The sequence below is a fragment of the Amblyraja radiata genome, chromosome 13, assembly GCF_010909765.2.
Source record: "Amblyraja radiata isolate CabotCenter1 chromosome 13, sAmbRad1.1.pri, whole genome shotgun sequence".
In the NCBI taxonomy this organism is placed as follows: Eukaryota; Metazoa; Chordata; class Chondrichthyes; order Rajiformes; family Rajidae; genus Amblyraja; species Amblyraja radiata.
This window is the reverse complement of record NC_045968.1, coordinates 48,453,922-48,480,410: the sequence shown is the minus strand read 5'-3', so window position 1 is coordinate 48,480,410 and position 26,489 is coordinate 48,453,922. Positions and strand designations below refer to the sequence as shown.

Below are 26,489 nucleotides of genomic sequence, written 5' to 3'. Positions count from 1 at the left end.
CTGCGCTGTATCTCTAAACTAAACCAAACTAAAAATAATATAATATTTAGCAATATTTAGCATATTGGTGGACTTACTTCGAGGATCTAGGTCATTTAGGACTGAGATGAGGAAAAACTTTTTCAACCAGAGAGTTGTGAATCTGTGGAATTCTCTGCAACAGAAGGCAGTGGAGGCCAATTCTCTGGATGTTTTAAAGAGAGAGTTAGATAGATCAAGGGATATGGGGAGAAAGCAGGAACGGGGCACTGATTTTGAATTATCATATTGAATGGTGGTACTGGCTCGAAGGGCCGAATTACCTACTCCTGCATATATTTTCTATGTTTCTATGTTTCTATGATCTATCGTGAACACAAATCAAAATCCTGTCAAATTAGCTGACATTGCCGTATCATTTATAGGGTCTGTTTCTATCATGGCAAAACTATTAGCATTTACCATTGTTGCACCATGGAACTAGCTCCATCTTTGGGACTGTGCCCGTATAATTCAATAAGGAAATGCTGAAATTGGTGACAATGTTTTAATACTCCTGCAAGGCTGCCCAGTGTAACTTTCTCCACTGCTGCCAAGAGAAATCATTGAAGAGATGGAAGGTTAAAATATGTGTCCACTATTCCCACTATAAATACTCCAGAAAATGGTCTTTTCTGCATGTCATTTTAGTCAGCTCTTAATGGACAGGCTATAATTAATGTGTGGCAAACTCTTTAGTCTTATGTTGAATATAGTTCTATTAAACACATAACACAAAATGCAATAGAATTTAAGACAGCAGTACATTATTTCTAACAAGCTAGTGATATTAGCCACATATGTGAGTTCCAATCTTTTATTCATATTCTGCAGCATGTTAATAATAGTTGCTAAAAACTTGGAATATTTCAATGGATATTTTTAAGGAAGAGACAGATAGATTCTTGATTAGTGCGTGTGTCAGAAATGCAATTTCACCTATTTTAGTGCATTAAGTAGTTGTTATTGTCAATGGATATTTTTAAGGCAGAGATAGATTTTGATTCGTACAGGTGTCATAGGTTATGGGGGAGAAGGCAGGAGAATATAATTCCTGAAATATAGTTAAAGGTTTTGGATTCAGGAGAGAGTTTGACAGTGTTTTATTTCTCTTGCAGCATGCTTGCCCGGTTACTATGGAGAGGACTGTGGCCAGAGATGTGAGTGCCTGCCTGGCATTGCCTGCAACCATGTCACCGGAGAGTGTGGCTGTTCTGCCGGGTTCACTGGCAACGGTTGTGAAGAGAGTAAGGATTAAACTCAGATCAGTCGAAAGTCAGATTTTACTCCTTGATCTAGAGTGCATGTTATGTTTCGTTTAGTTTAGTTTATTGAATGAATAAGTTCATTGGCCAAGTATGTACACATACAAGGAATTTGCTTAGGTGCTCCGCTCGCAAGTAACAACACGACATATAGTAAACAATTAAGAATAAAATATTAAAACATTAAGAATAAAACATTATAGTTTAAACATGTGAATGAAATAAAATACCAGAGCAAAAGGAGGCCACAGACTTTTGGTTATTGAGTAGAGCTACTGCTCATGGAAAAAGCTGTTTTTATGTCTGGCTGTGGTGGCTTTGACGGTCCGGAGTCGCTGTGCAGAGGGAAGTGCTTGTCACATGTCACATTGTTACAGGTAGAGTGAAAAGCTTTTGATGCGTGCTATCCAGTCAGCAGAAAGACAATATATGAATTCCAAATCGATCCATACACAGTCTATAGATACATGACAAGTGAATAATGTTAAGTGCAAGGTAAAGCCAGCAAAGTCTGATCAAGGATAGTCCGAGGGTCACCAAAGAGGTAGAAAGTAGTTCAGCACTGCTCTCTGGTTGTGGTAGGATGATTCAGTTGCCTGATAACAGCTGGGAAGAAACTGATCCTGAATCTGTTGGTGTGCGCTCTCACATTTCATTTGCTCGATGGATGAGGAAATTGTGATATTTGTAGTGAATTTACAACACAAGTGCAGGCCATTTAGCCTTGGAGCACCAGCTGTGTGGCCCTACCGATCACATTTCTTCCTGTATTCATCTAGTTAGCGTCCAAATGTGTTGAGTTTCTGCCTCTTCTCCCCTTTGGGGCAGTGAGCTCGATGCTCTCCAAATGGGCAGATATCTTCCCATCTCTTCTCCCATTTTTATTAATTGCTTTAAATCTATGCCGACTATGTTTTTAGATCGCTCTGCTAAGGGAAATAGATCCTTCCAGTTTACTTCGCCTGGGGCCTCATAATCTTATACAGCTTTGTAGTGAGATGTGTAAGTTCACAAGAGAGGTAGAGTAAATAAGAAAACAATTTTAACTTATCAAATTATTCGTTATTGAACCCTGGCCACATCGTCGTAAATCGCCTCTGCAACCTCTCCAGTGCCATTACATATTAGCTGTAATGTGGCGTTCAGAACTGTATACGGTACTAAAGTGGTGACAAGCAGTGCCATTTCTTGTGAAATGTCTCTCTCCTGTCCTTTCTCCATCCCCCTCCCGCGTTGACAGAACGATTAAATACATTTGATGGCTCTGTCCAGACACAAGTGGACACAAATAAATTTCCAGAAATCCAAGGGGACCAGGCATCTAATGAAAAGGAGGAACTGGTTAGAAAAAATCAAAAGCTGAAACAAAGAAATGCAGAGGTTGGTTTACCAGAAAGTCACAAAATGCTAGAGTAATTCAGTGGCTCAGGGAGCATCTCGGGAGAACATGGATGGGTGATTTTTTAGGCCAGGATTGAAGAAGGGTCTTGGCCCAAAATATCACAATGGACAATAGACAATAGGTGCAGGAGTAGTCCTTTCGGCTCTTCGAGCCAGCACCGCCATTCACTGTGATCATGGCTGATCATCCACAATCAGTACCCTGTTCCTGCCTTCTCCCCATATCCCTTGACTCTGATATCTCCATCTAACTCTCTCATGAAAGCACTCAGAGAATCAGCCTCCATTGCTTTCTGAGGCAGAGAATTCCACAGATTCACAACTCTCTGGGTGAAAATGTTTTTCCGCATCTCCGTTCTAAATGAAGAATAAGGTGTAGGTCATTTAGACTGTGGCCCCTGGTTCTGCACTCCCCCAACATCGGGAACATGTTTCCTGCCTCTAGCGTGTCTAATCCCTTAATAATCTTAAATGTTTCAATAAGATCCTCTCTCATCCTTCTAAATTCCAGTGTATAAAAGCCCAGTCGCTCCGTTCTTTCAACATATGACAGTTCAGCAATCACCTATCCATGTTCTCCAGGGATACTGAGTTACTCCAGCATTTTGTGTGTTCCCCATGATCCAGTCTGTCTATCCCTGTCAGAGCATTTTAACGTTCCCCTCTCATTCTTCTAAGCTCTAGTGAAGTCAACACAATATCTCTCTTCATTTGATAGTCAAGCCATCCTGGGAGTCAGTCTGGTCACCCTTCTCTGCTATACCTCAAGGCCTAGTACATCTGTATTATATAAGGCCATCAAAATTACACTCAATAATCCAGGTATGGTCTCGCCAAGGGCCTATCTAATTGTGGCACGTACTTCAGTACTCAAAACCTTTGTAGTGAAGGCCAACACACTATTTTTCTTTTTACTTACTGGCTGTACCTCCATCTTTATTCTCAATGACTAGTGTACAAGCAGTTCCCTTTGTACATCAGTATTTCCCAATCCATCACCATTTAAATAGTGTTCTGCCTTTCAGTTTTAGCTGCAGAAGTTGAAAACTTCACATTTATCCATGTAACACTGAATCTGCTCTGTACTTGCCCAGCTTGTCAAAATGGCCTCAAAGCCCCTTGGTTCCTTCTACATCACTCAGACTGCAAGTTCATCTCTCCAATACCATTCTGTTCAGTCTGAAGAAGGGTCCCAACTCGAAATGTCACCTATCTATGTACTCCAGTTCCTTGTTATTAGATTACGGGGAAGATGTTTTGCTTGGCTGGTAGTCTGCAGAATATGGGGTCATAGGATGTGGAGTAAGATATTGCGGAAGTGAGATGAGGAAAACCTCTTAACTCAGAGGGTGGAGAGCTTGTGTTATTCTCTACAATAGAAGATGGTGGAGGTCATGTTACTCAGTATATTTAAGTAAGGTAGATGGATTACTGCACACAAAACATGTTAAGTGGTATCAGGAGAAAGTGGGGATGTAATTATCGGCGCTGGTGAACGGCTGCGGCTCGCCTGCAGTCCGTTTGTCTTTACTTTTTTGTGTTGTTTTTTTTCGTTTTGTCTAGTTAAGTTTTTGGTTTTTAGGTTGTGTTTATGTGGGGGTGGGGGGTGGGTGGTTGAAACGGGGCTTGCTGTCTCTCCCTTCGGGGGAATGCGACTTTTTTGTCGTATCCCCCTTCTCTGCCTCCGTCTGCGCTGAGGCCTAATGGCGGAGCTGGCGACCTCGAGACTCCGGAGGCAGAGCCAGTCAGGACTCACCCTGGGTTCGCTCCCGTGAGGGCGGCCCAGCTCGAGGCTGGAACGGCGCTCCCGTGAGGGGCTGTGACGCTCCCGCGAGGGTGGCCTGGCGAGGGGCTGAGACTCTCCCGTGAGGGGCTGTGGCGCTCCCGTCGGAGCGGCCCATCCCGAGGGTGGAATGGCGCTCCCGTCGGAGCGGCCCAGCCCGAGGGTGGAATGGCGCTCCCGTCGGAGCGGCCCATCCCGAGGGTGGAATGGCGCTCCCGTCGGAGCGGCCCAGCCCGAGGTGGAATGGCGCTCCCGTCGGAGCGGCCCAGCTCGAGGGAGGAATGGCACTCACATGAGGGCGATCCGGCTCGGGGCTGGAACGGTGCTCCGGTGGCTGGGACGGTGTTCTGGTGGCTATGACCTGAGTCCAGGGTTCAGCCGCGGGCCAGTGGCTGCATCCGCTGGATTGGAGGGCGGCAGCTTCGACCACCCCGGGCCGCGGTGTTTGAGCCGGCCCGTTTGCAGGGTTCGGTGAGCCGCGGGACTGTTTGTACCATCGCCCGATGGGGAATCGCCTCAGCGCAGAGGGAAAAGAGGAGGGAAGAGACTGCAGCCCTAAGATTTTTGCCTCCACCACAATGAGGAGGTGCTTGGTGGACACACTGTGGTGGATGTTAATTTGTGTTTAGTGTTGTTTATTATTGTATGATTGTATGTATGACTGCAGGCATGAAATTTCGTTCAGACCGTAAGGTCTGAATGACAATAAAGGAATTCAATTCAATTCAATTGAATTCAATTGAATTCAAGGATTTGCTGAATGACAGAACAGGTTTGAAGAGCTAGGTGGGCAACTCCTGCTCCGATTTTCTATATGTCCACATGCGTCTTACCTTTTTCTGTCTCTTTCTACATTAATTGTCCCTCAAATATTAGACAGTAGATGACATTACCTAGAGAACAGAAAACAAACAGCACAGCAACTGGCCGTTCAGCCCACAATGTCTGTGCCGAACATGATGCCGAGATAGATTAGATGTATGTGTCAGTCTGAAGAAAGGTCCCGACCAGAAACGTTACCGGTCCATGTTCTCCAGGGATGCTGCCTGACCTGCTGAGTTACTCCAGCACTTTGTGTCTTTCCTTGATAAACTAGCATCTGCAGTTCTAGATTATTGATGGATTAGATGTATCATTGGCCTAGCATTTGCAGTGAGCGGCTAGCTATCATCATTGAGCAAGGACATAAAATTAACTTTAGCGTTTATATGGCACAGGTTGCCCGCTGGTTGTTAGGCAGATAAGGACACAACACAGGTGGGTGGGGGTGGCACAGTGTACAGTGGTAGAGGTGCTGTCTTACAGCACCAGGGACCCGGGTTCGATCCCGACTACGGATGCTGCCTGTACAGAGTTTGTACATTCTCCCTGTGACTGCGTAGGGGTTTTCTCTGGCCTGCTCCGGTTATCTCCCACATTCCAAACACTACAGGCTTATAGGTTAATTGATTTAAGTAAAATTGTTAAATTGTCCCTAGTGTGTAGGATAGTGCTAGTGTATGGAGTGATCGATGGTCGGTGCGGACTCTGTGGGCGAAAGGGCCTGTTTCCGTGCTGTATCTCTACAGTCTAAAGATACAAGAAAATAAGAGTTGAAACATGACTAGTCGACCAGGCCCCTCAACCCTGCCCTGTCTTTCAGTATGATTGTGGCTGATATCACCCAACTAATGCTGGTGTCTCCAGGAGATAAGGAAAGTAGGAGCATTTCCATCTGCTGACCTTTGTTCTGCATTCCTTTCAGGTTGTCCTCCAGGCACCTATGGACAGAATTGCAACCAGGTGTGCCAGTGCTCAGGAGTGAATGAAGAGTGCCACCCTGTTACTGGACACTGCACCTGCCTTCCTGGCTACCATGGGACCAAGTGTGATCTCCGTATGTATTCAATGGATTTGCAAACATTAGTCTCTGCTTTACAGGAGTCTGTCCATTTCTCCACCTTCTGGTCTTCTTTACTTTGCAAAATCATTAATTAATTGATCAAGAAAAAAATTAGCTTGCAAAATCATTAACACAAAAGTGTTAAATATTTACGTTCATAATAACCTCCCAAATGTAATTTTCCTTATCTATCGCTCATATATTTTATATTTTACTTTTTAATGAAGTATTAAGTTAAACTATGTAGATCCTTTGAAAACAGGCCCTCCGGCCCACCGTGTCTGTACCAACCTGTGTTCTCCACACACTCGTGCTGTCCTACATACAATAGGGACAATTTACAATTACACCAAGCCAATTAACCTACAAACCTGTACGTTTTTGAAGTGTGGGAGGAAACCTGAGCTCGCGGAGAAAACCCACGTAGATCATGGGGAGAATGTACAAGCTCAGTAGTCAAACACCCGTAGTCAGGATCGAACCCAGGTCTCTGGCGATGTCAGCCAGCAGCTCTACCGTTGCGCTACCATGCCACCCTATCTGAGGCATATACTAGATAACTCAAGCATTCAGTATAACCCATTCACAAATAAGCCTCTCCTTTAATCTATACAGTATACATCGTTGTCAGGTTACAGTTCTTAGTCTTAAAAACAATGTTTGATGTGTATACCTATAGGCAAACAAATCTGTGGTTCTAACGAGGTAAATAAATAATTCTATAAAACTGTACTGCTATTGTGTTTGAGCTGAAATCCCACAGGCAATTTTAGGATATTAGACATACTATCAATAAAGTTAAATTAATGGCTCACAAAATGATCAATGGCAGCAGGATTTATTAATTGTGTGTATTTGTGTAAAATGATACGAAAGCTCTGAGAGTGAATAGGCTTGCCTTTCAGAATGCCCAGAGGGGACCTATGGCCCATACTGCCGAGAGAGATGTAAGTGTCAAAACGAGGGTCGGTGTGACACTGTGACTGGAACCTGCCACTGTCCTCCTGGATTTATTGGAGCCGATTGCATGGTTGGTGAGTTACACAAGTCCCAAACATCCGATAGAATCACTTATGAGAATAGCAAGTGGCAGAAATTTAACCAGAACATTTGGTAAACGCTTATAAATGGTCGTGCCACAGTGAATACATACATATGTTAGACACAAAGAACTGCAGATGCTGATTTACACAAGAGGAGACAAATTGCTGGAGTCAAACTCAGTGGGTCAAGCAGCATCTCTGGAGAACATGATGTTTCGGGTTGGGACCCTTCTTCAACCAGATCTGTTGGTTGGGCCAGGATATGCTTCTTCAAGGTATCCATTGACACCATCACGCATTCTCACAGCACAAGCAGCACAGTCAACATATTTTATAGAGCCACCTCTCCATTAATACCATCAGGGAGTTCATCAACAATTCAGACTAGGCTCAGTTTTCTTTATGTAATGTTCAATGAGCTTTAATTTCAGAGACTGAGCCTGATCGCACCAATTGGACATCATTTGGAATAGCTGTGTTAAAGATGACAGTGTTAAAGTTGGAGGAACAACAGCTCATATTTTGCTTGGGTAGTTTACACCGCAGCGGTATGAACATTGACTTCTCCAACTTTAGATAGACCTTGCTTTCTCTCTCCATCCCCTTCCCCCTTCCCAGTTCTCCCACTAGCCTTACTGTCTCCGACTACATTCTATCATTGTCCCGCCCCCTCCCCTGACATCAGTCTGAAGAAGGATCTCGACCCGAAACATCACCCATTCCTTCTCTCCAGAGATGCTGCCTGTCCCGCTGAGTTACTCCAGCATTTTGTGTCTACCTTAAAGATGACAGTGATATCTTTGACTTACCACCCCAGTTCTGAGACCACATGAGATTGCTGTAAATCCAGGAGAGAGGATGAAAAGTTATGGGCATTCTTTTGAATGGACTTTGCATCACATCACTGGTACAGTACCAGGGTCATTTAGATCACAGGATGGACATTTTTTGTTTTATCTGATATATGAGGTGTAAGTTTAAATTTACTATTGTCATGTGTACAGAGGTACAGTGAAAAGCTTTGTTTTACTTGATATCCAATCAAATCAGTTAATACCATACATAAATACAACCAAGCCGAACTCAAGTTCAAATAGTAGAGTAAAGGGAATGATGTAGAGTGCACAATATAGTTCTCAACATTGGAGCACACAAGTTCCAGTGACAAAGTCCAATGTCCGCATTAGGATAGATGTGAATTTGATAACGGCCAACCTTATGGAAGAACCTTTCAGATATCTGATAACAGAGAGGAAGAGGCTGTTCCTGAGTCTGGCGGTGCATGCTTTCGTGCTTCTGTATCTCCTGCCCGACGGGAGCGGGGAGAAGAAGGAATAACCGGTGGGACAAGTCTTTGATTCTGTCGGCTGCTTTTCCAAAACTGCGTGAAGTGTAGATGGGTTTAGAGATATAGTGTGGAAACAGACCATCCGGCACATTGTCCACACAAACTAACAATCACCCGTACACTAGTTCTATCCGACACGCAAGGGACAATTTATAGAGGCCAATTAACCAACAAACCGACACATCTTTGGGATGTGGTAAGAAACCAGAGCACCTGGAGGAAACCCACGCAAGTATGGGGAGAAAGTACAAACTCCCTACAAGCAGTCCCCTTATTCGGGGTCAACCCTGGTTTGGTGCAGGGAATGGAGGGACGTGGATCACATGCAAGCAAGGGAGATTATTTTAACTTGGCATCATATTCGGTCAATGAGCCCGTTCCTGTGTTGTACTATTCCATGTTTTATATATGTTCTATGTTCATCAGATGCCACAGAATTCCAGACCAGCACAAGGTGGATTCAACCCAGGTGCCAAATTAGAAATGAGATTGGCCTGGGCTTCCACTTCATTGACCTAGATATTTGGTTGGCATTGATTCAGAATAAAAGTTGAATTAGCTGAAGCACCAATTGCTTTTATTTGGCCTTTACTGAGCATCCAACTATCAAGGAAATGGACTTCCCAATTAGATCAAGAGTCAAGAGTGTTTTATTGTCATCTGTCCCAAAATGGAACAATGAAATTATTACTTGCAGCAGCAAAACTGATATGTAAACAGACACAAAATTCTGGAGTAACTTAACGGGTTAAATGGCATCTCCAGAAAAAATAGATAGGTGACATTCTGGATCGAGACCCTTCATCAGACTGTACTCAGTAGACACTATAATAAACAATAAAATATATTCAATATATAAGAACAAGCAATCTCGTGCAAAGACAAAAACAAAGCTCCAAAATAACTTTTCTATTTATTGGCTTAGACCTTAAGATCCCTCTGTGCATCAACGCTGTTAAGGGGCAGGCCATTAATTGTATATTTCCCCCTTACATTTGACCAAAGTGCAACACCTCATACTTGCTCGGATTAAAATTCCATCTGCAATTTCTTCGCCTATTTCTGTAGCTGATCTATATCCTGCTGTATACCTTGACAGCTTCCTCACAGTCCGTGAACCCAGCAATTTTGGTGTCAACTGGAAACTTACTAAAAAACCCATTTACATTTACGTCCAAGTCACTTATATATATCACAAACATCAGAGGTCCCAAGCACAGATCCCTATGGAGCTTTTTAGTTTCATGCTATCAAACAGCGGAAGGACTATAGATGATTGTAATCGTGCCGTCCACAGTGTACAGATACAGAATAAGGGGTATAACATTTAGTGCAAGATAAAATCTAATAAAGTCTGATTAAAGATAGTTCGGTCTCCAATGAGGTAGATGGGAAGTCAGGACCGCTCTCTAACTGATGAAAAGATGGTTCAGTTGCCTGATAACAGCTGGGCAGGAACTGTCCCTGAATCTGGAGGTATGTGTTTCCCTGGGAGTTGAGAACTGGACAATGTGCCTGACTATCGCTAGCATTGGTTCTATCAAAGACAAAGCACTGGTTACTCTGAACTATTCTGGTCAATATGCTGATGTTACTTCACACTTTTGTTAATGTCTATATTTCATGGCATGCATTTTCAATATTTCTCCCATCCAGCTTGTCCAGAAGGTTATTACGGGAAAGATTGTATGAAGCTGTGCGACTGTGGTAAAGATGGTCAGTGTGACCCTGTGTCAGGAAAATGTCTGTGTCGGTCGGGAACAGTGGACCCTACGTGCCACACAGGTACTGTAATCTTATTTATTCCAAGCAGTAAGTCAGAAATCATCAGTGTGAAATATGATTTGTATCTTTGATTCTTTCATGGGAAAAATATTCTGAAGCTTGTGCAGTATAAATGTGTAATGTATTTATAATAGTACCTATTTGATTCTTCCTCCTGGGCTGTGGGTCTATTGCACAAAGAAAACATGAAAGCAAAATCGAGGACAATCTTCATTCCGTTATTGCTCTTGTAGTAATACAGCACTCTCGCATTTTCAAGGTATATAGCAGATACTTAATTGGGTTGTACGTGCTTTATTGCAGGTCCAAATATTCTGTTGCTCTCATAGTTTCTCAGCACACCAGCATGGGAATTTGTTTAAACAATGAGGTTTAGAAATGCCTATAAAATCTAGCAAGACACAAGGACCATTCTGTACTGAAGAATATACAGTGACGTTTTACATTGAACATGAAGTATACCCTTCAGGCACTTTATGAGTAATTGTTTCTGACTGAATTCTTTCAAGTGAATTCGTTAAAATTATTTAAATAAACAAAAAATGCTGTAGCTACTCAGCAGGTTAAGCATAAAGGTTAGAAAGTGATTGTGCATTTGTAGGTCGTTGCGTGTGAGTTTTCTGCCTGATAAGCTAAGCACTTCAAGCACCTACATACCTGTTTATATTTCAGATTTCTGGCCTCTGCAGCATTTTGCTTTTCTCCTCTTCACTTTGCTATTGGTTTTGTGCAGGTTGTCTAAAGGGAAGATTTGGACAAAGCTGTCTGCAGGTTTGCGCTTGTCAGAACAATGGAGTCTGTAACGCAGAAGATGGGGCATGCTCCTGTGGACTCGGGTGGACTGGTGCCCATTGTGAGGAAGGTACATACAATAGCTACAGCAGTATGTTTGCTGCGTGACATTCCAGATTCTGGAATGCCCGTTAGATAGGGCACAGATGTCAACAGATTATAGCAACACAGCAATTGTAGCTGGCACAAAACAAGGTAGACACAAAATGCTGGAGTAACTCAACGGGTCAGGCAGCACCTCTGGAGAGAAGGAATGGGTGACGTGTCGGGTCGAGACCCTTCTTCAGACTCCATTGACCCCTCCATCGACACTTGTGATTATAAGGGGTTTTTTGGAAGAAGCATTTGGCAAAAAGGTTTCTGTGCTGGCCTGGAGAAATTCGGAATAAATCTTATATAACGTAGTTCATCGATGAATTGTGAGTGTTATAACAAGGAGATATTAGAGTAAATAATGAGGACCATTTAGTTACGATGGGTATATGACATTGTAACATTACAAAGAAGGACAATGTTGGTAATTAATGTTATACTGAAGATTGTTGGGTGGATTGCAGAGAATATTATAGTGGGGAGGGAAGGAAGGTATATCAGAGTTACGGTAAGGGATTGCTGTATCTGCCCTTCAATCTGTAATGTGTTAGGGTCTGCATCGATTGCTTTGTCTTATTCAAACATTTACATGGAAATGAGGGGTTTAGACGATTATGGGCCAACGCAGGTAGGTGGGACTAATGTAGTTGTAGTATCTTGACCAGCATGGGCACGTTGGGCCGAAGGGCCTACTTCTCTACTGCATGACGCTATGACTCTGTGAGGTATGGAGCAATGGTGAAGGGTTTTTCTCCTGGCATTGCACTTTAAAGTTCTTTGTCAAAGTACATTGTCAAAGAATAGTATATGGTGCCAAGAATGTCGAGCTATGCTGGGAAAGATGAGAGTTGTTGGGAATTATGGCCAGTCCTGGGAATGTCGGGATATGCGAGGAATGAGAAGCTGTCACGGCAATGTTTAGTGTTTTGGGAATGGTGGGTGATAAAGCGATCTATCCTGGAGCTGGTGGCTTGCGAGCAATGAAGGCAGTGGGGTCAACAAAGACACTGAAAAACTGTTTAGTGAAACATTTATTTTGTGTGTGGCAGAATGTCTTGTCGGAAAGTTTGGAGCGAATTGCCAGCAGGAGTGTTCGTGCTTGAACAGTGGAACCTGTGATCGGTTTACGGGCACCTGTAAGTGCTTGGAGGGTTTCTACGGTCCTCTGTGTGAATACAGTGAGTAGACTCGGTTTTGACACCATCTTCCCTATCTGTTAATCAACATGCATTATGTGACAACTGGTCGTGTGGCTTACAAAGGCTTGCTTTGACAGGGTGTTCAAGCGGGCCGAGGTTTGTTAAACCTGCATGGAGATCTGTGCCATGAAAATCACTCTTCTGAAAGTTTTTAAAACTCAGTTTCATTATATATGAAATTAAGTTATCAGTTAGAAGTTTTTAAAACAACTTTCTAGAGAGCAGGTTGAAAACTTGCTGACCATTGAACATTAATCATTAAAGTGAATTTTGTTTTAACCCAAACAGCTTGCTGATCAACACTTCAGCCCAATTGTAATAAGCAAACTGACAAACAATTGTACAGAGGTTATTTTAAAATAAATGTACCTTTGCCATTAAAAAAAAAGACTCTCTGAAACAATTAATGGTATTACTTCATACCGCATAGTAGACATGGTGATGAGATATGATTTAAGGTTGATTGAGAATTACTTTGACCACTGTATTTCATTGGCATCTTTCCTAGGTTGTCCTCTGGGTTTTTACGGCTTACTCTGTGCACACTCCTGTGATTGCAGGAATGGTGCTGCTTGTGATCCCAGCACAGGCCATTGCATCTGCCCACTTGGTTACCAAGGTGACAACTGTGAAGAAGGTAATGGCTCCTGTGACTATTAATTCATACCACTGCTGATCAGGTGTGAGGGGATTACACGAGCCCTTGTGTAATGGCGAACAGTGTTTAAAATGGGCAAGAAGCTCGACACAAAATGCTGGAGTACCTCAGCGGGACAGGCAGCATCGTCTGAAGAAGGGTCTCGGCCTGAAACGTCACCCATTCCTTCTCTCCAGAGATGATGCCTGTCCACTCCAGGAATGTTCCTTCAGTATCTGTGTCTATCTTTGGTGTAAACCAACACCTACAGTTTCTTCTTTCACATTTAAAATAGGAAATCTGGGCAATAATATGTGAGAGGGTTAGAAATAGCAATTTATGTGAGGGATTTGGTTTAATTTTTCATTCATGATCCTGTGGATAGTTGGGAAGTGAGATAGAGGCTTGATTCGAACTGGACAATTCCAGCAATTGCTATTTATGATTTGAGTTTTATCAGGCAGTAAGAGTGTAGATGCGGTATCTTGATCAGCATGGCACGTTGGGCCGAAGGGCCTGTTTCATGACTCGAAGTGAAGTATGGAGCAATGGTGAAGGGGTTACCTCCTGAATTGCACTTTAAAGTTCTTTGGCAAAGTAAGGGAATAGTGTGTGGTGCCTGGAATGTCGAGCTATGATTGGAAAGATGAGAGTTGCTGGGAATGATGGGCAGTCCTGGGAATGTCGGGAGATGCTCGGAATGTGCAACTGTAATGGCAATGTTCACTGTTTCAGGAATGGTGGGTGAGAAAGAGAACAATGTTGGAACTGGTGGCTGGTAGTAGGAATTAATAAATGTCCTTTATTTTTGCTTCCTGTTGCTCATTCTTTTGATTGCAGTGCAAGCTCTGTCCGTGTCCCTGTGGCTGTGGAGATGAAATCCTACATTTTTACATGGGAGCGGTATATTAGTTTGATGAAGTGATATAGGTGGATCCTAAATGAACAACAACTTTCATGGATTATTGACCAATAGTATATTTTATCTTTCATTTGTTTATTACTTGCTGGTTGTATTTCTAGTTTCCTTGTATTGTCTTCATCATGCATGTTTGTATGAGGCTTCCCAATCTCATTCACACAACCTACGACAGCACCTACGTCAGGAGAAGACAAGCTACGCTCATTGGCGTCAAACTCACTGTCCCCGAAAAAGTGTCAAAATGTTGAAAATTTAGTAGCGACCCGAAATACGCTACGACGTTTTGCGCGACTGAGGAGAATACTCCCGGTAACCACAGGCGAACATGTGGAGACAAACTAGTTGCCTAAAAAATGGCCTAAGTGGGACAGACCCATGTTTCACAAAATCCAGAAGATAATGGCAAAGTTAGAAGTATCAGCTAGTCTTTGGCACTATTTAATCCTTTGGGTTGGACTGTTTAATAGGAGTTCATGAATTCATAAGTGATAGGAGCAGAATTAGGCCATTTGGCCCATCTTGTCTACTCCACCATTCAATCATGGCTGATCTATCTTTCCCTCTCAACCCCATTCTCCTGCCTTCTCCCCATAACTCCTGACACCCGTACTAATCAAGAATCTATCTATCTCTACCTGAAAAATATCCATTTACCTGGCCACCACAGCCTTGCATGGCAATGAATTCCACAGATTCACCACTCTCTGACTAAAGAAATTCTTCCTCATCTCTTTCCTAAATGAACATCCTTTTATTCTGAGGCTGTGTTCTCTGGTCCTCGACTCTCCCATTTGTGAAATCATCCTCTCCACATCCACTTTATCCAAGCCTTTCACTATTCGGTAAATTTCAATGAAGTCCCCCCCTCACACTTCGAAACTCCAGCGAGTAGAGGCCCAGTGTCATCAAATGCTCAACATATGTTAACCCACTCATTCCTGGGAATCATTCTCGTCAACCTCCTCTGAACCCTCTCCAGCACCGGTACATCCCTCCTCAGATATGGGGCCCAAAATTGCTCACAATACTCCAAATACCTCGATGCTCCATGTAGTCAACCTCTCCCTTGAACCTGCATGACATTAAAGGTTGTGGGACAGGTTGACAGGAGGGACAGGTGGGCTTTGTGAATGTTCCATGTGCTAATGTGTAACTATTACATTGTTTGTATTCTAGCTTGTCATGCTGGATACTTTGGGGAAAGATGTCAGAAAACCTGCGACTGTGAAGGCATCAGTTCATGCAATCCTGTAACAGGGAGGTGCTTCTGCCCACCGGGTAGAACAGGAGATCGATGTGAAACAGGTGAAAATCCTTCTGCATGTTCCTGCGTTCTAGTTACAAAATAATAGGCTACCTTATACCTTGATGTTCGCCGATGTACAAGGAGGTTTGGCTGTTAAATTTTGGAATAGTGGATTGTGGTCCAATAGGATTGCACGATTTAAAAATCATCATTATCTCTCACATAGATATTTGCTGTACAATGAAGTCGTAGAGTGATACTGTGTGGATACAGGACCTTCGGGCCAACTTGCCCACACTGGCCAACGTGTCCCAGCTACACTAGTTCCACCTGCCCACGTTTGGTCCATATCCATTCAAACCTGTCTAATGGTTTCTTGAATGTTGGGCCAGTCCCTGCCTCAACTACCTCCTCTGGCAGCTTGTTCCATACACCCACCACCCTTTGTATGAAAAAGTTACTGCTCAGGTCCCTATTAAACCTTTACCCCTTCACCTTAAACCTATGTCCTCTGGCCCTCAATTCACCTACTCTGGTCAAGCGACTCTGAGCATTTACCCGATCTATTCCTCTCATGATTTTATACACCAATCTAAAGGGTCCATTATTTGCTGTGGGTGGGACTTGAATTGCTTGAGAGGGTGATTAACAGCTGAAAAAGTTGAATGTTAGACGGCCATTCACTGGCCGAGAATGATCAAGTGGTGGAATGCAGGAACTTTCATTGAGCAGAATAGTAGGTTTGGATACATTCAGATATTGCTTGATTGAATCTTGATCAAGAAATTCCAGCATTTTGTATCATTTAGTGGGCTTTGGTTTAAATCCAAGTGTCAATCGGAACTCAATTTGGCAATAATCTATTTATTTAAGAAGGAATTGCAGATGCTTGAAAATCGAAGGTACACAAAAATGATGGAGAAACTCAGCGGGTGCAGCAGCATCTATGGAGCGAAGGAAATAGGCAACGTTTCGGGCCGAAACGTTGCCTATTTCCTTCGCTCCATAGATGCTGCTGCACCTGTTGAGTTTCTCCAGCATTTTTGTGTACCTTTGGCAATAATCTAATAAATTGGCATTCAGCTGGATAGTAATTGAACCTCAGGCTCAATTCTACAGTGGAAAGACAGAATTTATAAATAAGTCTCCAGTCAATGTTTTGGCTTCAACCTGTGCAATTTTCTTTTCTCTTGTTTTTGGCATTTGTTTCAACATTGCATTGGACTTTGAGTTTATTGTCATCTGCACAAGTAAGGTGAGATACAGGTATAACGACAAATGTCGCTTGCAGCAGCATCACAGGCATGTGGGCTAGACAAACACACAAAAACGGACAAATTATTACAAATTACACAAAACAATTCAAAGGAAAACGACTGTGCAAAATACAATACATTAGTGCAGAAACACTAATGTGTTTCTGTATGCGTGAAATATTTGCAGAAAAAAAGCAATATAAACACAAAAAGCTGCAGTAACTCAGTGGGTCCGACAGCTTCTCTGGAGGAAAGTAATAGATGACGTTTCGGGTCGAGACCCTCCTTCAAAAAACAAGTCTATGGTAGTGCAAGCAGTGGACTGTGGCGTTCTATTGTCGAGGTAGGATTAGGTTTGTGCAAGTAGATTTCAGAACATGAAAGTTGTACGAAAATAGCTGTTCCTGAATTTGGTGGTGTGGGACTTCAGGCAGCTGTACCTCCTGACTGATGGTGAAGGTGAGAAGAGGGTATAATGCTGCTGATCCTTGCTAATAGGTTCCGCCTTCTTGATGCTGCACCGCACATGAATGCTTTTGATGGACCTGCTAAGTCCACCACTTTCTGTTGCCTCTTGCATTCCTGTGCATTGGAATTGCCATTCCAGGCCACGATGCAACCATATAACCATATAACCATATAACAATTACAGCACGGAAACAGGCCATCTCGGCCCTACAAGTCCGTGCCGAACAACTTTTTTCCCTTAGTCCCACCTGCCTGCACTCATACCATAACCCTCCATTCCCTTCTCATCCATATGCCTATCCAATTTATTTTTAAATGATACCAACGAACCTGCCGCCACCAATTCCACTGGAAGCTCATTCCACACTGCTACCACTCTCTGAGTAAAGAAGTTCCCCCTCATGTTACCCCTAAACTTCTGTCCCTTAATTCTGAAGTCATGTCCTCTTGTTTGAATCTTCCCTATTCTCAAAGGGAAAAGCTTGTCCACATCAACTCTGCCTATCCCTCTCATCATTTTAAAGACCTCTATCAAGTCCCCCCTTAACCTTCTGCGCTCCAGAGAATAAAGACCTAACTTATTCAACCTATCTCTGTAACTTAGTTGTTGAAATCCAGGCAACATTCTAGTAAATCTCCTCTGTACTCTCTCTATTTTGTTGACATCCTTCCTATAATTGGGCGACCAAAATTGTACACCATACTCCAGATTTGGTCTCACCAATGCCTTGTACAATTTTAACATTACATCCCAGCTTCTATACTCAATGCTCTGATTTATAAAGGCTAGCATACCAAAAGCTTTCTTTACCACCCTATCTATATGAGATTCCACCTTCAAGGAACTATGCACGGTTATTCCCAGATCCCTCTGTTCAACTGTATTCTTCAATTCCCTACCATTTACCATGTATGTCCTATTTTGATTTGTCCTGCCAAGGTGTAGCACCTCACATTTATCAGCATTAAACTCCATCTGCCATCTTTCAGCCCATTTTTCCAAATGGCCTAAATCACTCTGTAGACTTTGGAAATCCTCTTCATTATCCACAACACCCCCTATCTTGGTATCATCTGCATACTTACTAATCCAATTTACCACCCCTTCATCCAGATCATTGATGTACATGACAAACAACAAAGGACCCAACACAGATCCCTGAGGCACCCAACTAGTCACCTGCCTCCAACCCGACAAACAGCCATCCACCATACCCTCTGGCTTCTCCCATTCAGCCACTGTTGAATCCATCTTGCTATTCCTGCATTTATACCCAACAGTTGAACCTTCTTAACCAACCTTCCATGAGGAACCTTGTCAAAGGCCTTACTAAAGTCCATATAGACAACATCCACTGCTTTACCCTCGTCAATTTCCCTAGTAACCTCTTCAAAAAATTCAAGAAGATTAGTCAAACATGACCTTCCAGGCACAAATCCATGTTGACTGTTCCTAATCAGACCCTGTTTATCCAGATGCTTATATATATTATCTCTAAGTATCTTTTCCATTAATTTGCCCACCACTGAAGTCAAACTAACAGGTCTATAATTGCTAGGTTTACTCTTAGAACCCTTTTTAAACAATGGAACAACATGCGCAGTACGCCAATCCTCGGGGACTATTCCCGTTTCTAATGACATTTGAAATATTTCTGTCATAGCCCCGGCTATTTCTACACTAAATTCCCTCAATGTCCTAGGGAGTATCCTGTCAGGACCTGGAGACTTATCCACTTTTATATTTTTCACAAGTGTCAGTACTTCTTTTACTTTGAAACTCATAGTATCCATAGCAACCAGTCGGGAAACTTTACAGTACATCTGCAGAAGTTTGTTAGAGTATTTTAAGTTGTAAGTAATGAATGACATTATCGAGATGGTTCCTGCTATCCAGATGGTCCAGAGCAGAGTGAGATAACATTTAATATTGACCTGTGGTGGCAATAGGCAAATTGTTGCAGATCCAGGACATTTCTGAGGCTGGAGTTGATAAGCACCAGAACTAAACTCTCAAAGCATTTCATAACACTGGATATACCGTGTGTCCCAGCTGGGAGTCATTGAGGCAGGACACTGTATCTCATTGACAACTATAATTGAAAATCATTATATATTCAGAAGATCCAATTTCTTTTACTGGGAAGGGCATACTCTACATTGTTATAGATGGTAGAAGTTAGAGCAATCCATAAATCTGCATTATTCTCTTGAATAGATAAAATGACTGAATGTCCTTTACATTTTTATTGTATGCTTATTTTATATTTTTATTTTTACTTCTACTATCTTGCACTATGACTATGACCAGACGCTAAACTGCATTTCGTTGTACCTATACTCGTATTTGGGCAATGACAATAAAGTTGAATTGAATTGAACCTATGGTGTTGTTTCAGGAGTTCCCTGAATCATAAAGCAACACTGAAATAATCCACTTTGCATGGGAAGAGCACAAACAATTTTCCAGTATATTATATTTGTTTTCTGATAACAGTGATTTGTAGAACACTAAATTGTCCTCTGAAAAGCATATCCATTCTTGTTGCTGAAAAGTAGAAGAAATGTAACCTCTTGAATAAGTATTTTTCCGCAGCTGTTATCAGGCAGCTGAACCATTCTATCACTAACTGGAGAGCGGTCCTGACCTACCACCCACCTCATTGGAGACCCTTGTGTCAGATCCTCGCCTTGATCCAAATATAATAAACACACTCCAAGGACGTAAGAATACAGACGTTTTGTTTTTCTTCTCCTCAATTCCTTCACATCCCGGCAACATGTGTCCTCTGACCTTTCTGACTCAGAGTAACACGTGATACATTTAAATACGATGTGAGTTACCATGACACCCTGGACTAATTTTTATCGGACTTTACTGGGCTTTATCTTGCACTTAACTCCCTTTATCCTTTATCCGTACACTGTTGATGGCCTGATTGTAATCATGTATAGTCTTTTCGCTGACTGATGCTTTGAGAGCACGCATCAAATAAAGGGCCTGTCCCACTTTCACGACCTAATTCACGACCTCTGCCGAGTTTGCCCTTGACTCGTACTCGCAGAATGGTCGTCACGAGGTCGTAGGAGGTCGCAAGAGGTCGTGGGTAGGTGGTAGCAGACCGTGATGCTAGTCGTAGGTACTCGTGGCATCAAGTAGGTCGGGGGGGGGAGGGTTTCTAGCATGATAAAAATGTCCACGAGTAAAAAAGGTCGTGAATTAGGTCGTGAAAGTGGGACAGGCCCTTAGGTTTTTCATTGTACCTCTACAATGCTAAACTAAACAAGTAGATTTAAAAAAAAAAACTTGTTTTGTTCTCTTCCAGAATGTCGAATGAACAGATATGGACCTAACTGCTCCTTGATCTGCCACTGTGCAAACAAAGCTTACTGTAACCCTGTTAATGGAAGTTGTGCATGTCCATTCCAATGGATGGGGCCAACATGTGATGAAGGTATAACCACAGTCTGCTGTAACATGACAGTAACACAACCAACAACACAAGAAACAGATTGAGCTATAGGTAGATAAAAGGGGAACAACATTTGACATATATATCAGTGTTCTTTGCAAATGTAATGAGCAGGTTGGACAAAGGGGATGGACACAAATATCTGGCGTAACTCAGCGGGTCAGAAAGCATCTCTGAGAAAAGGAATAGGTGACGTTTCGGGTTGAGACTCCTTCAGACAAAGGGGAAACAGTACATGTAGTTTGGAAAGCATTCAAATAAAGATTACTGCATAGGGTTAGAGCTTATGGCATCAGAGTAACACATTGGTTTGGTTAGAGGATTACCTAAAAAACTAAGAAGAATCAGGATAAATAAATAAATGTAAGTAAACTATGTCATTGGGATCAACAATGGGATATCAATCATTTACAATCTGCATCAATGGATTAGATGACTGCCTGAATCTAGCCAGATTTATTAATGTCAAAGGAGGACACAAAAGGGATTTCATAAATTAGTCCAGTTGTCAACTACGTGGCAGATAGAGCACACTGTGGGAAATGTGAAGTGATCCACTATTTGTTGGATATAGAGTGATTCAGCACAGAAACAGGCCTATGGTTTTCTGTGTCCACCCAGAGCATCATGCACCCACGTTTACACTAATTCTACCCAATCCATTTTATTCTCCTCACTTTCCCATCAACTTCCCCTAGAGGCACAATTTACAGCGACCAATTAAATTACCAGCCTGCTTTGGTTTGGGTTTCGGGATGTGGAAGGAAACCAGAGCTCTTGAGGTCATGGGAGAATGTCCAAACCCTGCCCAGACAGCGCTTGAGGTCAGGATTGAACCTGTGCCACTGGCGATGTTAGCGAGCAGCCCAGCCATCTGCGTGAAAAGCAGGATAACATTTAAAGGGAGACAGAATATAAAATGCTGTTGTGCAGGGTTCTGGCTGCACATGAAGAACAAAGTTAGCATGAATTGATAGTAAGGAATTAGGAAGACAAATGGAATGTTGCAAAGGGGAGGAGTATAAATGAAAATAAATCTAGCTGCAGATATACAGGGCACTGGTGCGACAATCATTGGAGTTTTGCATTCATCATTTGCCTGCTTACTTAAATGTATTCAATTGTATTGGAAGTTGTTTCCTAGGATGAAGGGATTATCTTACATGTCTATATTTACCAGAGTTTAGGAAAATGAGAGATCTTTATGTTGATACATAAAATATTAAGGGGGATCTTGAATGAATGAATGAATACTTTATTGTCACCACATTTTACATACCTATTTGCATATGTATGCAAATAGTCACCACATAAAGGGCGCTTACAAAGTTGCAAAGTATCCCCGCGCCAGGTCCCCCTTTGTTCTGCCCCCCCCCCCCCCTCGCCTTCTCACGGCAGTCCCCCCATGCCGGGCCCTCCATTGGTCATTGTTCTTCCCTCTCCCCCACACCGGGGGCGTTCTCACTTCCACGTGGTCCATCCTCGTCCGTCGGTCGGCGCCCTCATCGACCGCTGTACCGATTTCTCCGCTATCGCTGCTATGTCATCTCCAGACGCCTCCGTGGTGCCAACCGAGGCACCAGCTGCGGGCCCCGCCACCCAGGCTCCAATAAATACGATCTTGACTGGATAGGTGTTTCCCACCGGGGAAAGTATAATCTTGGAGGGTATAGTATCAGATTATGGGGGTTCCTCATTTAAGAAAGAAACTTTGGAAATTGACCTCCAGAGAGGTTTGTGAATCTTTGCAATTCTCTATCCCACAGAGTTGTAGATGCTGGGTAATTGTTGTCATATTTACCGTCAAGATAGATTTTTGGTCTGTACGGAAGACAACGTTTATGATAAAGACAAGAAAATTGAGCCGATCCCACAATCTGGAACAAACCCCTTAGTTTAATATATTAGCAAAAACCAACCTTGCACTAGACATTCATAATAAATGTTATAGTAAAGACATTGTCTGATAATGATTTAAGGTGAACCTTGCAAGTAAATGTGACTTACTTGAAGATAATCATCTTTTTCTGTCATCAGACACCATGGAAATAGGCTCTTCAGCCCAATTGTGCCATGTTGCCCAAGATGGCCCATCTAAACTAGTCCCATTTGCCTGAGTTTGGCCCATATCCCTCTAAACCTTTCCTATCCATGCACCTGTCCAAGTGTATTTTAAATGTTGTTATAGTACCTGCCTCAACTACCTCCCCTGACAGTTTATTCCATATACCCACCACCCACCCACTGAGTGATTGGCCCACATAGAAATGACATGGTTCTTGCAGTCACAATGAAATGGAAGTAAGTAAAAATCTTGCTGCTTCTTTCCAGGTGGTCCAGCGCAGCCAGTGACCTCCTATCGGAGTGTGCAGTCACAAGGGCATCATCTGCAGAGAGGGGTTCCTCGCTCATAGCTTGCTCCGGGATTTTATCTTTCGTAGAGCTTGGATTTGTTTACATCTGAAGATTGACACAAAGCATCAGGAAATGTTATGAACTATGGAGTAACAGACCTGAATGTATCTGCACGTCCGTTTCAATCACCCGAATGGAAAATCCAAGGGCGCATGTTTTATTTCACAGATTATTTGATATCCCGCAGCCATTTTGATGTTCTGATTCTAATCGGGAACAGTTTAAGTTTCAGCAGGGAATTCTGTGGGGAGAGGCATGTGAAGAGTTGGTCGGCCTCTGGTGCTTTCAAATATTTCTGTAAATAAGTTTACTAGGTCTACACACAAAGCAACATTGTAGTAATTAATCGCGAGGAGTTATGGAAGTTTAACTTTATTGGTACACATAGGTAACAACATATTAGATTATCTGGATGAAATAATCCTAAATTAAAATGCAAATACTAGTACATTCTAGATGCAGTTTTGCTGCCCAATCCCATTTTAGGTAGAGTTTCGCCATTTTATGATCATGGCAGAATTTTTAATTAATCCTGACCTATTAGGTCATCTTCAAATGTTTTAAGAATTTCACTAAATAGCTTGCCCTCTGATATTCTCAAAACTTGGTGTCTTGCCCGAATATGCTGAGGTTTTATGTGATTTCGTTGTAATTTCAGTTTATGGGGAGATATGCTCATTTTCAAAAAACAAAAAAGTTTCCTCAAAGAAGAATACATGTAAAATAATCGACAATGAGCTCAGTGACATATTTGTGATCTTAATCAGCCATCATCCACTTACATCTCTTAACATCCTTTCTATTTGTCCAACATATACTGTGATCTTATTGGGTTTTTTCCTCAGTAGTTTTTTCCAAGCCTTGACTTGATCTGTGCTACAGTAATCTTGCTTCTGCTCTTTGCTCGAGTAGATTGAGCATTGTGTTTCCACCCGAGTCCCTTCAATGAATGGATTTGTTTTTCTGCTAGAACTACCTCTGTTTTGTTATTGAATGCTCTGGGTTCAGAGAGAAACGGCTTTCCTCACTGTAGCCAGAAATGCCATTGAGGTTTATTCCCCTTTCATCGGTTCTCTTTTCATTATGGGCCTATCCCAATTAGGCGTCTCTTTAGGCGACTACCAGGGACTAATTTTAATGGAATTCACCTACGACACCTGGCGACAACCTACGACAACACCTACGCCAACCTACGACAGCAAAGATTGTGGCTACTGTCGCCAAAAAATTTCAACAAGTTGAAAATTTTGTGGCAGTCGCCTGTAGTCACCCAAAGAATCGCCTGTGGGACAGGTCCATACGTCTCAGCATGAGCAATTGTCTCAACTAACAATTATCTAGGAAAACAGGAGCAAGCCAAATATGTTGCTATATCACCCGATAGCATTATTGTTTTTGCCCATTTATTTGATCACTTCTGACATAGGGAGAATACCTGAAGGATACAGAGACGTATCCTCACTCATAACACTGGAGTAAAGAGGAGCTAAACAACTTTTAGTAGAGTTTCAACAATGTATGACACTTTGAGTTGGGGTAAATCTATTAAAGGACATTGCCCAAGGATGTCTCTGGAGATATCTTCATGTGTGACTGCCCATACATAAATCGTGAATATATTCGACTGTCTTGTGGTAAGTTGTCAGACATTCTTCTTTCACTGCACCAAAGACGATTAACACAAAATTTATTCATGAGAATTTTGAGAGGAGTTAACAAGATGTTATATTTTATGTAAAGGGGGAAGTATTACTGGCAGGAACTGAAATCTGTTCCATTCGCCTCTGTCTCCTTGTAACATTATACTTTTAATAAGTCTGATCTATGATTTGCAACCTAATTCATTGAATGAATTTACTTGCTTCTACTATCATCAAATTAGGAGACAATGAGAAATTCTGGTGGAAAACTTAGGATGTGAAAATAATAATGTGTCATTGAAAATTATAACGTTCATTGAGTAATTCAGAATGGAAACAGGCCTTTAAGTCCAAATCGTCTATGCCGACCAAGACACCAATGTAAGCTAGTCCCACTTGCCCATGTTTAACCCATATCCCTCTCTACCTTTCCTATCCATGTACATGTCCATTGCTTTTTAAATGTAACACACTGTAACTCCTTAGAATGTATTTTGTATTTTTGCATTATTTCCTGTGTATTATTTGATCGTCAGCATATGCCAATAACCTGCTCATTAGTCAAATCACAATGAAAAGAAGCAGTTCCACTATACGTCCATAAGATATCTGGCTGCTTCCAACCCGAGGAATGACTTGTACCTTTTCTACTTTTAAATTGACTCTTCTCCTAAAGCCAACATTACAAATATTCACTGCCCACGTTAGACAAGTGAATCACAAAATAGGAGTGTGATCCAATAGTTTTTCAGCAGTACTGCCAGGAATGTAATATAATAGACAAAATATTGTTTGTGATGATGGATTAATATACAATGTTCAATATGAATTTAGCAGCTCCAGAGGAATGTGCCTGTAAACTCACCTTTATTCATATTGTATCCAGGTGGATAAGCAGCCATTCACCCATAAAAGCATCAGTATTGTTATTCCAATGCAATATTAGATAGAACAATTTGTTTATGTATAGATACTGAGAGATGTATCTGCGTGCAAAGGCCATCAATGGTGTTAGCCAGTTTCTAACAAATTAGGATTGTAGCTATTCACCGTGGCCATGAGCTAGTGTGAAGTTCTTTGCTTGTCAGAGTCTCAATTGGCACAATGAAATATTTCAGAGAAAATACAAGGCCAGATGATGGCTTGTATGTTGTATGGATGTGTAATTATGTCAAGTAAACCACATATATGACAGCCTATTCCATTTATCTGAAATTAATCATTGTGATGGTGTGTTGTATGTTTCTTTTGTTTTAATTAAAGCCTTTTCCTGTAAATATATATTCAGTACTTGAAATATTCAGATGGGAATCAATTTACTCAACCTTGAGATTACCACAATAAAGAGAGATGTAATGTCAGGACTGTCAATGGAAATATCATCCTCTAGTGGGTGTACGATGCCTTAGCCTGATTCTGCCAGTATTTGATCCAGCAATGTTAGATATCAATATTGAAAATTAAATGTGTTTGATGATTCCTTTCTGCCTTTAGCGTCTTCAATGGAATCTTGTAAATGTTACACTAATCTTGATGCAGACATCTCAAGGAAGCCTAACTATGTTTCATCGGAGTTTTATTTTTAATTACATAATTGCAACAGGAATCATGAAAATGAAGCATTGAGAGAGGGGAGGTGTTCTAAATACAGATAAAACATGCGGTGTAATTGGAACAGCTACTGCAGTCTTGACTCCTAAGGTAATGTAATATCAGCTTGGTACAGCAACCCGCAGCCGCCCTGATGTCCCTCTGTCCATCAAATTCCTGCTGTCACCAAACTGTTTTGTGCCGCTAACCAAACTCTGGATAAATCAGTGTGG

General features: G+C 42.0%; 1 protein-coding gene across 3 annotated transcripts in view; it reads left to right on the top strand.

The window, feature by feature from the left end:
* The window catches only part of LOC116979988 (multiple epidermal growth factor-like domains protein 6), a 322,278-nt gene extending 298,823 nt beyond the window's left edge, over positions 1-23,455 (top strand). For all 3 annotated transcript variants that reach the window (XM_033032015.1, XM_033032016.1, XM_033032014.1), the window contains 10 exons: positions 1,137-1,265; positions 6,212-6,343; positions 7,255-7,383; positions 10,397-10,525; positions 11,259-11,387; positions 12,460-12,588; positions 13,118-13,246; positions 15,345-15,473; positions 20,465-20,593; positions 22,943-23,455. In XM_033032015.1, coding sequence (XP_032887906.1) covers positions 1,137-1,265; positions 6,212-6,343; positions 7,255-7,383; positions 10,397-10,525; positions 11,259-11,387; positions 12,460-12,588; positions 13,118-13,246; positions 15,345-15,473; positions 20,465-20,593; positions 22,943-23,025 — 1,247 coding nt within the window. In that variant the 3' untranslated portion in view covers positions 23,026-23,455. The remainder of the gene's footprint in view (positions 1-1,136; positions 1,266-6,211; positions 6,344-7,254; positions 7,384-10,396; positions 10,526-11,258; positions 11,388-12,459; positions 12,589-13,117; positions 13,247-15,344; positions 15,474-20,464; positions 20,594-22,942) is intronic.
* Positions 23,456-26,489: the final 3,034 nt, after the last annotated feature.